The following is a 15,508-nucleotide window of genomic DNA, read 5'->3' as shown; positions in this document are numbered from 1 at the left end:
ACTTCAGAGATCTGACCTCTTGCACCAACAAATATAAGGAGTTTTTTATACTAAAACAATTGGTTTGTAACGGGGATATACCTTCAGTGTTTTGCGTGCCACTGAGCGACTCAGCCCAAGTTCTCTCATTGTTAAGGAAAGGATTTTAATATTCTACAGGCAAATGTGTGTGGGCACAAGGGGAAATGAGGGGTATAACAAAATGTTGGCATCAATTTATATATTGGACCAAAGGAATGTCGATTGAACCATTATTTGAGCTGACCAAATATTGATTTGATCTAAGAAATGAAAAAGTAAGTTGTTATTGTTTTTCCTACACCCGAGATCGCTTGAAGCACAAGAGGAGAGGATACTTTGTGTAGTAAAGGGTCCACCCTACGCATGCATAAACATGCTAGACACACAAGACATTCTCTTTAAGCGCCAATTGAAGTGTGATGTAATCTAAACAGATAGAGTTTATTAACCATTTAGAAATCAAATGTGAATTTTGTTGATTAAAAACCGATCAACTGGCATCCAGAAATCATTATTAATTTTGTTTTGAAGTCTACGACAAGCATTATGCACAAAATTTCATTAATAGTTTCAAATTAATGATCCTTGAAGAATGATGTGCACTTCACAAAAATGCAAGAATTAGCTCCAATAAAATCAAATACAGTCGAAACAAAATTGAAAACTAGTCTACCCAACAAGTAAGTGAAACTAAGCTAATCTAATCTAATTAACAAAATTTGATTGTTAAAATTTAAACTAACTTAAACTAAATCTAAATTAACACTAAACAAGCCACTAATCAATGCTAATTCAAAACTAAACAAACACAATCCACCAAAACTATTCACAAGACTAATTGATCTACTAACAAAGTAAAACACTAACAATAAATTTAAATTAATTCTACAATCAAACTTAAAACATGCAAATGAATTAACCTAAAACACACAAATTAAACTAAAAAAACTAAACAAAATGATAAGAATAAACAAACTAACAAGTAAAACTAATCACAACAAGACAATAACAAACTAACTAAACAAAACTAATCACAAAAACAAAGACCCTAAACAAACATTTGACAAAAATAACCATTAACATTAACTAAGTTAACCAATAAACAGTAGCAAAACTAACAATAAGCACTCCCTCTAGTCGGCATAATTGATTTCTCATAAATTAGCTTATCAAGAAAAAGACGTCGTTATTTGAGACAGTAGGCTCATGAAAAGGTCGTTGCTAATTGATTTGAGTTAAAACAAAAAACAGAACAAAGAAGAAGCGAGAAACCGACAAGGAGAGAAACCCAAAAAAAATGGGCTCTGTTGATCACAGCCCAGTTTATTCTCTTTATAAGTAAATACGTAATAAATTCTATATAGACTATAGTATAAAGTTAGCTGGAGAATTCATGGTGGACAGTTGAGATAGATGGCAGAAGACGAGTGTGTTGTGCTGGCCAGTTGATCTGTTAGTCTATGCCGACCATTTGTTGTTGGTGTTGATAATTAATTTAATCTTTCTCACATCCCCCCATAAATTAATTATCAGATTGTCTTAGATATCCCCCTCTAATCTAGAATCGATGGATTTTGGCCTTATGCCTTGTTAGGTATCCATTTACAATCATTCATTAAATGTCATCAATCATATCATTTCCCCACATCAAAAACACTTAAGGTTTTCATGGTTTAGCCCTAACCAATGCAATTTTGAAGTGGCTTAAAATTCACCACGAACTTCACAAACATCGCGCAAGTGGTTTCAAGATCACCACAAATTTCGCACTAATGTGCTTTTCGCTCACCACAAACCTCACTCACAATTATTTTCAAAATCACCATAAACTTCACACTAAATCATTTTTCAAACACTTACTTGTCCTAATGACCACAAATCATCACTATGGGGAAACTTTCATCACTCTAGGTCATTATCCTTCTGTAATAGCATCAAACTAATATCGAGTCCATATAAAAAAAAATTCATCTACCAAAATAAATGGGTACCCAGTCGTTGCACTCGCGAGTTCTATAGGAATCCTTTTCAGATACATGGTTCATCAATATGTCAAACAAAAAAATTCTTTAGGGTGTCAGGCACAACCAATAATGCACCCCATACATTCACGTAGCCCATTAACAAACATTCGCTAATTTAATATTCAGCACTTGGTTAGGGGATATCAATCCAATAATCTTCTATTATATGACCACATCTTGACAACACCATAGCCTTCACAATTAGACAAACAAATTCTCACCGCCAAACCAAACACTTTCAACCCAAACCAAAGTAGATAGCTTCTCTCTGTCATAGCAGGCCTTCAATCTCTTGATTTTTTTTTCTCACGACGCACATTTCTAAGTCCAAGTTGCACCATCAGCAAACTTTAGTTCAAATGCTTTTAATCATTTTAACAACAGCTCGATCAAACACTCTTACAAGAAGTGTGTATGCACTCTCTGACACTCCTGCTTGCATAAAGGTGCTTCGCAAACTGCTAATCTTTAACTCATAGCTTCACACAATGCTAACTCAGACATACATCAAATTTAACTTCCTTCTTGTCACTTCCCTGAACCATTTAATTCTCCCTTAACTCTGATACCAAGTTCAAAATCTGACAGACAGGAGAAACTCACAGGAGAGACCCAAAAATGCGCTCTGAGGAATTCAGGCCCAATCTATTAGATTAATAGAGAAATACATATTTAAGTGCTTAGTATACTGTAGCAAGAAGTTAGCTGTAATATTTATGCTGAGTAGTTGAAATGGATGGTGGAAGACTGATGATAATGTTGTGCTAGGCAGCAGGAAAAACGGTTGTGGACAGCAGTGAGCGGCTGCACATGTTTCAAGGTGCCTTTCTAGAAACTGTCTGCGGACCATGGTAGTTGAAGTAATTTATTTATTTCAACAATTTGTACAAAATAAAGTGAAATTTTTAGCAGATCACCTTTGAAAATGTAATCTCAAATATTGCAATGATTGCAGCACATTCTCAAAACCAACCAATAAAAATAAATATCATCACTCCATTTCTCCAATAAAATGCTTCGAGAAATTTGAGGTCAAGTAATACATACAGATAGATTTAGTAGACATTAATTGTTTAAGGAAATGCATACAATCTGCATAACGTTTGGTAAAATATGTGCAAGAAATGTTAACTCGTGGAATGATCTACAATGATCTCTAGAGCTTTCACCAATTTCCTCCTTTTGCCTGCACCTAAAGTTTGATTGATGATTGAAACGTTTGCAGGAAAGTAGCTGTTGAAAAGGCTTCCCTACATATAAATGGTGACCAAAAACATGTTTCAATCTTACAATAAAACTTTCAAAAATAACAGTTTTAATACTGCCACAATGCTTTCAAAAGATGGCTTATAATGCTGCAATAGCACATGTCACTAACAAACAGTTTGGCAGAATGCTTTAAATCATACAAAATATATAATTATTGACCATGCATGTGAATTGTTTGATCAATTTCAACTCTTTTCCCAGGTCGTACAGTTTAATTTGCTTAGACTTATTCAAGATTTGAGATCGTTGGAAAATGCATGGTGACCACCACATCTTACGGGGATAGGCTAATCTCCAGACAAAATGCACTAAAGATAAAATAAAGTCAAATTTATTTTTTCCAAATTCACGAAAATGTAGTGATTTTTTTCCAAATTCTTTGTTGTTTTCGAACCATGCAGTGTAAGGAAACTCAGGTCCTACACTAATCCCTTAAGGAAAGTATTGTGCAAATTCTTATTAAATCTTTACAATTTCAGATTCGATATTATGTAAACAATAATATTGCAGTCAATCATGGATACAAAAAACAGATAGAGAAAGAAAACATATAAACACAAAGATATGCCAATGGAGAAAAAACCTTTCGATAAAACAACCCCACTCCTCCAAAACCTACACAATGTATTATCTTCAACACATAAAGTTACAACACACTTGCAATGCAAGTTCTTTTAGAAGAACGACACAAAAGACCAATCCAGTAGCAACATACCATACAAACAATACACTTTCTAACTCTCCAATCTACAACCCTAAAAAACGCTTATATCATGCGCTTTACCTTTTAGGGCAACTTCTAAAGAACAACCGTATTCGAATTTTACCATTCTCCAAAAAAATGGGTACTAAAAATATTTTCGGCCCGCACCTGAATTGGAGTCTCGAGTGTACAATACTCAATGATCAATTGCCACATGTCTTCACGTCGTCACCCGTCATTGAATCTTCCAGAGATAGCTCTTACGCATTATAGGAATCCGTCATAAACGTTTCAGCCATGATCTCCTTACATACAATTCAAGATGCCGACACATGTAAGTGGAGTGACACATCAACATGCCAACTAGACATGTACACTCATGCTTAATTACATTATTTGCAAAAAATATATTTACAAAACAAATAATAAGAATAGGAATTATCCAAGGTTGAGACACCTTATTCCTAACATGCAGATCATGAAGATCAAATGCCAAAAAAAAATTTAAAAATCCATGATTTTAAATTTTTTGAAAATTGGTCAATTGTAGTTTGTAGGGAGGATAGCCGCGTCCCATCTTATGTGCTCAGAATTCCAAATTTAGTTGAATTGTACTGAACAAGAGCGATACAAGACAGAGCAAGCCAAAGGAGAGACAAAAATATTTGCAACATATCATGTTTTTTCAGGGTAGATGTTATAAAGAAAAATGCCCTCAAGAAAGCCCCAGCATGAAGCTTCTCCCTTCACATGAAAACAGAAAATTCCATATATATGCAATGCAGAAGCAACAAGGCATGAAAACCGCAAAGTTCAACCAAATATTTGGAACCTCCAACTGATCCCAAAAAGTGCAAAATGAAAATGTTAAACTCCACGAATCTCCAGGAAGAATTAAGAGGACAACCATTCTATGTCTTCAACTCAGTTATTAGGTAAGCATGTATTTACATATGAGAAATCGACATCCCTCACAAATGGTTATGTCAAAACACAATAAGCCAAACGTTGAATATGACTAATAGAAACATATGGTTGCAGACCACAGAATTATGTTTATAGAATCAATGTAGAAGATCATATCAATCAAAATTCAGAGCATCAATCCCAGATTATGAAAAATATGCAAGTCCAAAAGGTAATGCAGATTATGCAAATTTATAACGTAGACATTAATAGGCAATTCAAAGATAACGCAACTCTAATGCAGAACCTTACTTTATAAATATAAAGTGCAAACTAATAATATGAGAATGTAGACCAGCCAACACTGAACCCATTAATATGAAACATTCTTGCATTCGACCTTATTAGAAACTTGTAAACATTCAATAATCAAGCGAAAATCATAAGGACAAATTTCACCTGTCCCACCTGGCATGCCAATGTAGATGAAAAAAATGAAAGTATGGATCAGAGATTCAAAACCTCTTCCAAGCATTCAACAATGAAGTATTCGAATGCATACAAATGTAGAACAAAACACACAAAATGCATTCAACATCACTCCATTCACCTCCTATCAGTAGGATCTTGTGTTTTGCTCTCAAAGTAATATCCACAAAAGGCAATGCAGAATGAAGGAATTGAAAATGGCACAAGCTAATCTCGAGACAAAATGTACTAAAGACAAAACAAAGTCAAACTTTTTTTTTTTCCAGATTCACGAAAATGTACTGATTTTTTTTCAAATGTTTTGTTGTTTTCGACTACAAACTATGCAGATAATAAAGATCAAATGCTGAAATTTTCAGAAAAATCCATGATGTTTTCAATTTTTTGAAAATTGGTAAACTATACAGTAGTTTGTAGGGAGGATACCCACGTCCATCGAAAATAGACATAAAAAATAAATCAAATTACACTTTATAATTATAAATAGAAGTTGATGTAAAATGATGCTAGATCGTGTCAAAGAGATGTTGATAATGTAATAGAATTAAAGATGCGAAAATAAACCAAGATGCAAGAGGCCTTCTAAATGTGAGTTGGATACGTTTATAGCTGTCCTCTTGGGGAGATCAAGTTGGTAGAAGAGATGTGTGATAAAGGAACATAGTTACACGTGGTTGATGACCAATTTATTCCACATTTGATAAGAGTTGAAAATGAAAGCATTATAAATAGAAAGATTTATGAAATGGTAAATGTTAGAGATAGCATGCATTTAGGTAGATTAAGGATTCAAATAAATCACAAGAGGTTTTGATGATAAAATGAGGTTTTGATGATAAGATGATTTAAAGGATTAAAATGGAAAAGTAATTTAATGATATAATATTAGAAAATTTTAATAATTAATTAATTAAATGAGTAAAAATAACTACTTAATTAATAGAAGAATTTATCATTAATATTGAAGACAGATTTGTGTCTATACTACCAGGCTAAATGAGATAGGAATCTTTTCTGATTATATCTACAAAAATATTAGCAATATTTTCTTTGAACATTATGAATATCACGAAGTCCTAAAGCAACATAAATCTGTGGTTTAATCCTAGCATTGATGGTAATAAATTCATCAATATCACGTGTGCTCTTACTGGCAATGGTTTTGGCCTCAACAAGTGCAATGTAGACATGTTGAACAACGTCAATATAGATGTATCTTGTTTGTCTACTACAAATTTCTATATTTGTTATGTAGGCCCTTGGCATGCTGACATTGCCAACTAACTTAAACTCTACCACATTACCCATTGTGGTATACGCAGTTATACTATCCTCCACTCCCATCAATAACAACAATAATTTATCTATCAAACATCAATAATTGTATTTCTTCAACTTCTTTTTAAGCACGTATTGGCAACTGTTTAAGCTCTTAACGACATTTTTGATTGGTGAGTAAAAAGTGAACTCATCCAACTTTCACATTCCTATAATTTCATTTAAAACTTCATCATAAATTGTCAATGTTAAATTCATACAACTACACATCTCACATCAACTACACCAGTGATAGTGGTAACAAGGCCTTTCACAAAGTTTTGATTAAGTAAAAACATGTTTTGAAAGGAGCCTAAACCTTGTACAAAGGGACAAGAAAGATATAACAATGAGAATCTTAAAACAACTGTGAAAAACCACCCAACAAACTAGAGGGACACCAAAGTTCCCAACAAGAGGGCAAATAGCCCAAGAGTCCACAGACCATCAAGATTTACATTTTGGTCCAATCTTTTGAGAACGTAAAGACATATCAAAAGAAGGTTTGGAGGTCTTTCTTTTTTTCCTTTAACTAAAGTCCAACCATCCTCCACCTTCTGCACAACTTTCTGCCAATTCCCACTAACCCCCACAGCAGTAGAAGCACTAGAAACAATATTCAGGACAGAGTCAACAACAGAAAGGACAACAACATTCTAATTCAAAATTGTCGAAGGGACCGAAACAGTAGAGTCAACAGCAAGAGACGAATTTGCAACAACATTTTGAGTAAAACCCTTCGTAGGGACAACATGTGAATCATCAAAGACATCAATAGAATCCTCATCCAAAGTGAGATCAATATGAGAAGAGCTATCCAACCCATCCACATCTGAAGCAACTTTCTGAACCGTATAGTGATCATCCGAAACCCCAAACCACTAAGAAGGTGATTTCTTCGATCTAACCTTGTCACAGGAGCATTGAGCAACGAGATGGTTGGTTTTATGACATTTCTTACACCTAAAGGGAATACCTTCATAATCAAGAAGTTGAATCTAAGAACCACATGAAGAAGCCAGCTCCAACATAGTAGGGAGCCCCTTAGAGATCTATTTCTACAAGGATGCGAGCATACGTTGTCCTATAGACATTGGAGGAGACCAAATCAACCAATAAGAAATCCCTAAGTGAAGGGGAAGATTTGACAACCTAACCCAAAAAAGAATCTTATTAAAGGATTCAATAATCAGATTAAATGTCGGATACCAAGGTTTGGCCATTAGGGGGAACCTTTCCTCCCAAGAGAAACCACGGCACAAGGTGGAATTCTTGTCATCAGCATTAGCAAAATTGACAATAAAAAAAACCCTTGCTACAGGGTAAATCTGAACTAAATCCGCAATGATTGGTTCCCAAACTTTAAAGATCCAAGCATGCAAATCCGAGAGAGGGGGCCAAAAACCCCTAAAACGAAAAATAGTAGCAGTAGCAAAGAAATCCTATAATGGCCCCACTTTAAATTTTCTATCCACTTTCAAATTCTTCAAATGAATCTTTGCATGCTCCCAGTCTGTGCAACCATATTGCCCCTTGTAGTAGGTCATATTATTGACATCCATATCTTGATAGTTGAGCAAGTTATCTAAATCAAAAAATATGCATTTTGTTTAAAAAACTCTCATTCTTAGATTTTACATGATTATTTGTATAGATCCTAAGGTAATGGTTCATAACAATGATTTATCTTGATGCCCAACCTATAAAAACAAATTTGAACAATGCAACCCACTATAGCCTTAGTGGTTAGCATCAAGATAAATAAGCTACTAAAAACTATCTTGATATACCCAATATACTACACCCATAGCTTGAATTGGTCAGAATTTCTCAGTTCAAACATTTAGGGTTTTGAGCATTTTATAATTACATTTTTTTTTTTCAATTTACTCATACAAATACTACAAACCTCTTAAACATCTCTAACATTAAAAAGGTGCACTAGCAACAGTGATGACAAAGGGGTGGTTTGTGAGAAGTAAATAGAATGGTAATTGAGAGGAGCCTTGGAGGTTGTTTTTCTTTCAAAAATTTATATACAAGTCCTATTTGAACAACTCAAACCTAATTTACATGCCCTTTATTCTTTCTTCAGAAATTTTGCAAAAGGCCTTTAAAACCCTAAAACGACTTCACTGCAATTTGCCATCAATTATTAAGAGTTAATAAGGGTAAAATTACAATGGGCAGCAAGCACTAATTGTTTCATGTTTGCAAAATTGATTAGTATAAGAGCTAGGGTAGGGTTGTATACCAATTATCAACTGAAAGTGTGTAATGACCCTAATTGTAATACTTCTTTACTTATTTTATGATTAATAAAAATGAAAAATATCCATTAGTAGATAAATATATATTAAATAAATCAATATATAAAAACATTGATTAAATGATTAAAATTTATTTTATTTTTTTTTATCGGTAAACGGCCTAAGTCTATATTCATTATTGTTATTTGTTGTAATTATTTATTTTATGTGTTAAGCGAATTCGAACCCAAGACCTCCCATATGAGAGGCTCAAGTTACCGGTGTGTTGTAGGCTCTTGCCTAAATGATTAAAATATAGTGATTGTTAGATAAATAACTAAATATTAATATTAAATATACGTAATAAATAATTAATCACTTATCATATTCAAAAGCATATTTCCTAAATGCACTAAATAAACATAACTTAGTAATATCAATAATTACTTATCTTATTTCCTAAGAACACTAAATAACTAAAACATTATGCTCGATGGTGAGTCACTTGCACACGTCAGATGGATGAAAGGACGTGGCCAAATAGCTATGAATGGGTATAAGTAACCCATCATTTGGGGATAGAGGCATTAGAGAGAATGGAGCTTGAAAGGAGACATGTCATACATAAATGGGAGTTTGCAAATATAAATAAAAGAACAACATATGCATAACATAAATCATCAGGGGGGAAAGTTGGAAGACATAACCACCAAAAAGCATCTTAAATATCAAGAAAAAAACATGGATTACAAGAGAAGGAAATACAATTCATGTAGGAGTTACAAGTAATAAAACTTAGAAATGGAAAAAGCCGAAACTATAGGGTGTGAGGGCCATGTTAGACTTAAAGTGATAAAAAACAAAAGAACAAGAAATATTTAAGGTATGTTTCCAATTTGTTAGTAAGACAGAAAGATATTAATAAGATTTAGTCAATCTTTATTTATTTAAATACATGATAAATGTTCAATTATATATAAATATATATTATTAATGACTATTATAATTGAGAAGTAAATGTGATTATAAATGATTTATATATATATAATTGTTTACTTATATCAAATGTCTTATATCAAGCCTAAAGTATAAATAATTATGAATAAAAATATAGAAATTAATTTTTAAATTATTATTTGATTTATGAAAGGAAATATGTAATGATACCAAGGAGAAGCTTGCATAAATCTAATCCTTAGATCTTATCCCAATTGTAAGTAGAGGTCAGCGTTCTATAAATCTTCGTGAAGTGGACTGACCTATAAACTTTGAGGGAGTCATAGATGGTGTCTAGGCAAATTGGATAACATTTGTAACCTTTGATCATAAACCTAAATAATTAAATATCATTTGATATCTAAAATGACTATTATGAACATTACAAATGATTTAAAGACATCAATCATAATGGACCCGGAAAGGGGACATTACAAAGCAGACGTGGAGTTGGAAGCTGTGATGATATATCATTGGAAGAATGGATTGAAATGGCAAAGCTAATTGGAGAGAAAAATCTACTATAATTACTAGAAATATTCATTCCATGCATTGCAATCCATTAGCAGTGACATGTATCCCAATAAGTTAGATGGATTGTATTCCAACATGTTAGCTGGCTATAGTATATAAGAGGTAAGAGAAAGGCCATTTCTACTGTGAGAAATATATAATGGTAGGGTTATTGAAATTACAACAATGTGAGCAAGTTGACAATTGGAAGGCTAAATTCTTTAATATCAATGTCATTCCATTTCATCAAACTCACTCCCCTTATTTCACATGGATGTTAAAAGATGCGATAGCAATTAGACCCTCGTATGTTCCCCCCAGAAAAAATAGGTTGCATCTTGGTGAACAATATATAAGGCACTTGTCAAATGTCTTGTTAATTTATACTTGATTGATTGCTTTGGGAAATGTAGGAAAATCTATTAACAGTTTAGCCACTTGAAGGCCATAGCAAAAATTGGATCCAATTCATTTTTATTAGTTAGTTGGGATTGTTGAGAGTCCTTACAAACATATTTTTTGATCTCCGTGTGTATTAACATTGAATAACTCATTAAAAGACATTGGAAAAATAAAATATGTCAACACAACAATGGCCTAGAAATATACAAATGTTTATATGTAACCATCCAACTTCGTTCTGTTTTCATTCAAGAACAAAATCCTTATACAAATTGAAGCTAAATGTGTTCACTATTTTATTGTATTGGGGAGGATGTCTTGTAATATGCACCAGAATCCATGATGATTTGCAGAGAGTGGAAAAAGTACATTGAATCAAAGGCAGAATAAAAGAAATACTTACGGACATTTGGGAGTACAAAACCAAGAACATTTTATTTAATTTTATCATATTTTTGTTTTACTTAAAACTTTAATATTGTTAATATCTTCTATATATTTTAATGTAACTATGTGTTCTATCATGTTGCTTATTGTGGGGTTATGAAGGCCCTTCCTATGATGTATGGCTCTGAGGAGACAACCATACTTCTGAAGCCCTGTTCAATGTTTTAATCTAGAAGGTTACACATTTTTGCAAGCCCAAGGCAAGGATGGATAAGGGCACAATTTCAAAAATGGTAATAATAGTCCAATTAGATGGTGGAATTTCATATAATGGATATACCAAAGTTCAAAGCAACTTCTCATTCACCTGTTCCACAAATCACTTGTCTCTTTGATGCAAAGAAGAATTTGTCCATCTGTGACCTCATCCAATCAATCAAGAGGAATAGACTTAACTCTAGATGAGTGAAAAATCTAGTTGCACTTATTGGTGCCTTCAAACTTTAGGATCGGCACAATAATTAGTATTGATAGACTCCAATGACACACTGAGGGCGTTGATCTTAAAAAATGTTAGGCAAACCTTTATTGCTAGGTTTCCATTGGACAAACCATAGCTTCAGCCAGAGAGAAACACACATAACTCAGACGATATGGATAGCCTAGATTTGTATTTTGAAGTTTGATATTTTGAGTTTAAAAATTTGAAGTTTCAACCTGTGAAATCAAAAATTATGTGCCTGTTATACAATATACTCCTGTTATACTGCTGCCATAATTAATTTTATAAATTTCTTAGCATTATACTACAGTTAACAATCATACTGCTACCATCATGTATCTAAACATTTTTAAACTTGTATATTTATTTGTTATAATGCTGCCACATTATACTGCTGTCATCATGTCAAGTTATTGTGCTCTCCATTAACAGTAATAATCTCTCTCTCTAACACATACAAACATAAAAATGGCCCTCAAGCTGTTATCCCCTAAATGTGACCCTCTATTTCCACCATCCCTGCCCTGAAAATGCCCTGGAACATAGATTTTGTATGATGCTATGTTATCAGATAACAGGAACAAAGAATGATCAGAAGAGAGAGAGAGAGATGGCAGTCACGTAGGGAAGCATGTGTGAATTTAAGAGAGAGAAAAATGTACCATAAGTATCAAAAAACAAACTTAATCAAAGGAATCACCTGTGGAAGTAGCAGGTCTCAGAAACTACCCAGTTTTGTTGATAGAACAAAATCACCAATCCATGCAGGAGGGAAATTCAGAACTGCCAGTTCCCCCCTTAAGTGGCAATTTCAAAATCTGCTCTCCAGAGAAGAAATGTCTCATTCAGATATCAGATATCAGATATACAGATTTGAAGAGAGCAGTCATTTATTTTGATTATAAGTAGCACAGTCCAAATTTGTATCATATTTTTATTTTTATTACCGATTCTGGGTAAAATATGGATCAAGAGATCTAAATAAGACGTCATGGAAGGCGTTTTGAGGTTCAAACCTTAAATTCCCCCTATGATTGAGATAATAAAATTCACACATGGATGCAACTTAATCAACTGGAGTGCATTTATTTTCATATCAAGTAGCACAGTACAAATTTGTATTGATTTTTAAATTTCATCACTAGCTGTGGGTGTCATAACGAATCAAGAGACCTAGATGTAAGGTCATGGAAGTTTTGATCTTTGAAGGCATTTTGAATTCAATCCTTAAATTACCCTTATAATTGAGATTGAAATTTTGACACGTGGATGCAACTTAATCAACAGGAGTGCATTGCAAAATAAAACACCAATTTCTTTTATTAGACTCAAAAAGGAACAAAAATTCATAATACTCTGCCAGAACTAAACTATTCAAAAGAAGCTGAATGGGTGGCAAAACTTTCTCAAGTTTAAAGATGAAGAATTTCAAGTCTTCAACAACATTATGATTCTTCAAAGTCCTTGCCAGGGATGACCTCCAATTCACCCTGATATGAACAATATGTGTCGTAAGCTCAATCATACTCAAATTATGACCAAGTCAAATCTTGCCACAGCACCTGCAAGCAAATACAGGACAATAAAGCACATAACCAGACATGCTCAAAACATAGTCAACATTCACAGATAAGAATTTTTCCTATGACAACATACACATTCTTGATTAAATAAAATGTCAGCTGAAAATCCAGAAGGCTTAAAACGTGATCATCTCCATACATATAAATTCTTCCTATAATGACATAACATGTTCTGGACTATATTGAAAAGTTAAATAATGCATCTCTATGCATATAAAATTATAAATTCTTTCTTTAATCCAGAAGGCTGAGAAGTTCAAAAAACAGTGCATTTCCATGAATTAAACTTTCTATAATAACCTAAAGTTTTCTGGGTTAGGTAAAATGTCAGCTGAAAATCCAGCAGGATTAAACATAATTTTGCAGAACATTGCACTACAGGTGCCATAGTCTAATTAACTCTACTTATATGCACTGAAAGATTTTGTGAGGGTATATTAATTACAAGCTATACCCACTCATTATAAGCGGACAAACGTTAGATTGTTAATTAAATAACATCACTGTTTAAAAAATAAAATCCAAGAGCCCTAAACAAAGACAGAACACATCCAGTGCAATTCCATCTTCTTTGAGATGTCTAAATCTTGAAATACAATTTATTTAAGTATTCTTTCAGTCAATCACACAACAATTGAAATTAGGAAAATAAATTATAATCAATTAACACCAGCAAACGATAATTAAAGTATCCTACTGCAAACATGCACTCTATAGCTTCAACTGTATTTGAAAACTTGAGGGGAAAGCACCATAGTATGCCAGAAGACTATTCTCCAGAATTAAGCCCAAGAGCATCAAACAACCAACCAAGTCAATCCAATCCCTTGGCCCACAAGCAACGAACTCGAAGGATGTTTATTCAAATGAAGGGGACCCATACTCCTGCATCTCCATATTATATTTCCTTGCCAGTTTCTAATATGCTTGTTTATAAAATCCAATTAATAATTACTGATCCTATATCCTTGATGAAATGGCGATGTATTTCAATAAGAAATAAATTAAAGACTTTGGAGGAGATTCCATAATAAACAACAATAGGCTTATCCCTATTGCATTCCAATTACTTCAACTCAGAATCTCTTATCTGATCCATCTTAATTCCTTATTCCATGTTTAGCAGATCAGAATTATCTCATATTTCAGATCAGAAGTTATTCCCATTCATCCCATTGATCTTATCCTTTTTGGATGCTTCAAGAAATTACTTTCCCTCCTATTTATATCTTCATGATGGGAGAGACATAACGTTTCATCAAACTCATTGCCCTTGCAAGGGATATAACCCCCCATGATTGATTGTTGCCCTGCTATTGCTTATTCTAGGAAATTGTTGCCTGAAACATCCCTTAAATAATCCGAAACAAACTAAGTCGGCCCATAAAAAGATTGTTATTAATCTCCTCTAATTCTTGCCAGCTCCCTATTTTTACTAGTAATGCCAATAATTCAATTCTTATATTTTAGTTGGACCTAGGGATAAATTATTGTTCTCTTTTCTACCCTAGCCGGTCCTTGTTTTGAAAGGCTATGGTATTCTCATGATTCTCCAATCATGGGCACTCACCCTCTTGGTCCCAAGGGGTAGGCACCTTGGATGTCCAACATGGGGTGGTCAATAGATTATCCAAACAGTCGTACAAGAAGTTTCCTCATCCATACAGCTTCTCAAGCTCCCATGGATGCTGCAATATGCTCGGTTTCTATGGAGCTTTGTGCAACTGAAGATTGGTTCCTTCTAAACCAGGAGATCATAGTTGACCCTAAGATGAAACAACACCCTAAAGTGCTCTTCCGATCAACTATACTTCAAGCCCAATCTGAATCAGTATATTCATGTAGATTTAGATTTGTATTATGATATTTTAGACCATAGCCAATTGTGCCTTGCAGGTATCTCAGACTGTGTTTTAATCCAACTACATGTAACTGCCTTGGCTCACACATGAACAGACTAAGTGCACCCACTGCATAGCAAATTGGTTTAGTGTTGACCAAGTACATCAAGGATCCAATCAGTTGTCAATAAAGCGTTGAGTCTGCCAATTCTGAGTTTGTTGATCCTTCATTTAACTTACGTAAGTTTGATTCCATAGGAATGGCCATTGGTTTACAATCCATCATCTAGAACCTTTTCAAAATGT

General features: G+C 33.6%; 1 protein-coding gene and 1 long non-coding RNA gene across 2 annotated transcripts in view; both read right to left on the bottom strand.

Moving 5' to 3' along the window:
* Positions 1-12,114: 12,114 nt before the first annotated feature.
* LOC149540538 (uncharacterized) lies at positions 12,115-12,598 on the bottom strand. The gene is made up of 2 exons (XR_016356413.1): positions 12,479-12,598; positions 12,115-12,313 (listed from the first exon to the last, which is right to left on the bottom strand). It is a non-coding gene; the product is annotated as an uncharacterized LOC149540538 (long non-coding RNA).
* A 474-nt stretch (positions 12,599-13,072) lies between these two features.
* LOC149540537 (SEC-C motif protein) overlaps positions 13,073-15,508 on the bottom strand; it is a 67,770-nt gene continuing 65,334 nt past the window's right edge. Inside the window, exon 5 of the mRNA XM_089801629.1 lies at positions 13,073-13,340. Coding sequence (XP_089657755.1) covers positions 13,322-13,340 — 19 coding nt within the window. The 3' untranslated portion in view covers positions 13,073-13,321. The remainder of the gene's footprint in view (positions 13,341-15,508) is intronic.

The sequence above is a fragment of the Cupressus sempervirens genome, chromosome 9 (assembly GCF_028749045.1).
Source record: "Cupressus sempervirens isolate cs-2001-9-10 chromosome 9, ASM2874904v1, whole genome shotgun sequence".
In the NCBI taxonomy this organism is placed as follows: domain Eukaryota; kingdom Viridiplantae; phylum Streptophyta; class Pinopsida; order Cupressales; family Cupressaceae; genus Cupressus; species Cupressus sempervirens.
Note: the sequence above shows the minus strand (reverse complement) of the source record. Positions and strands in the feature narration are given on the sequence as shown.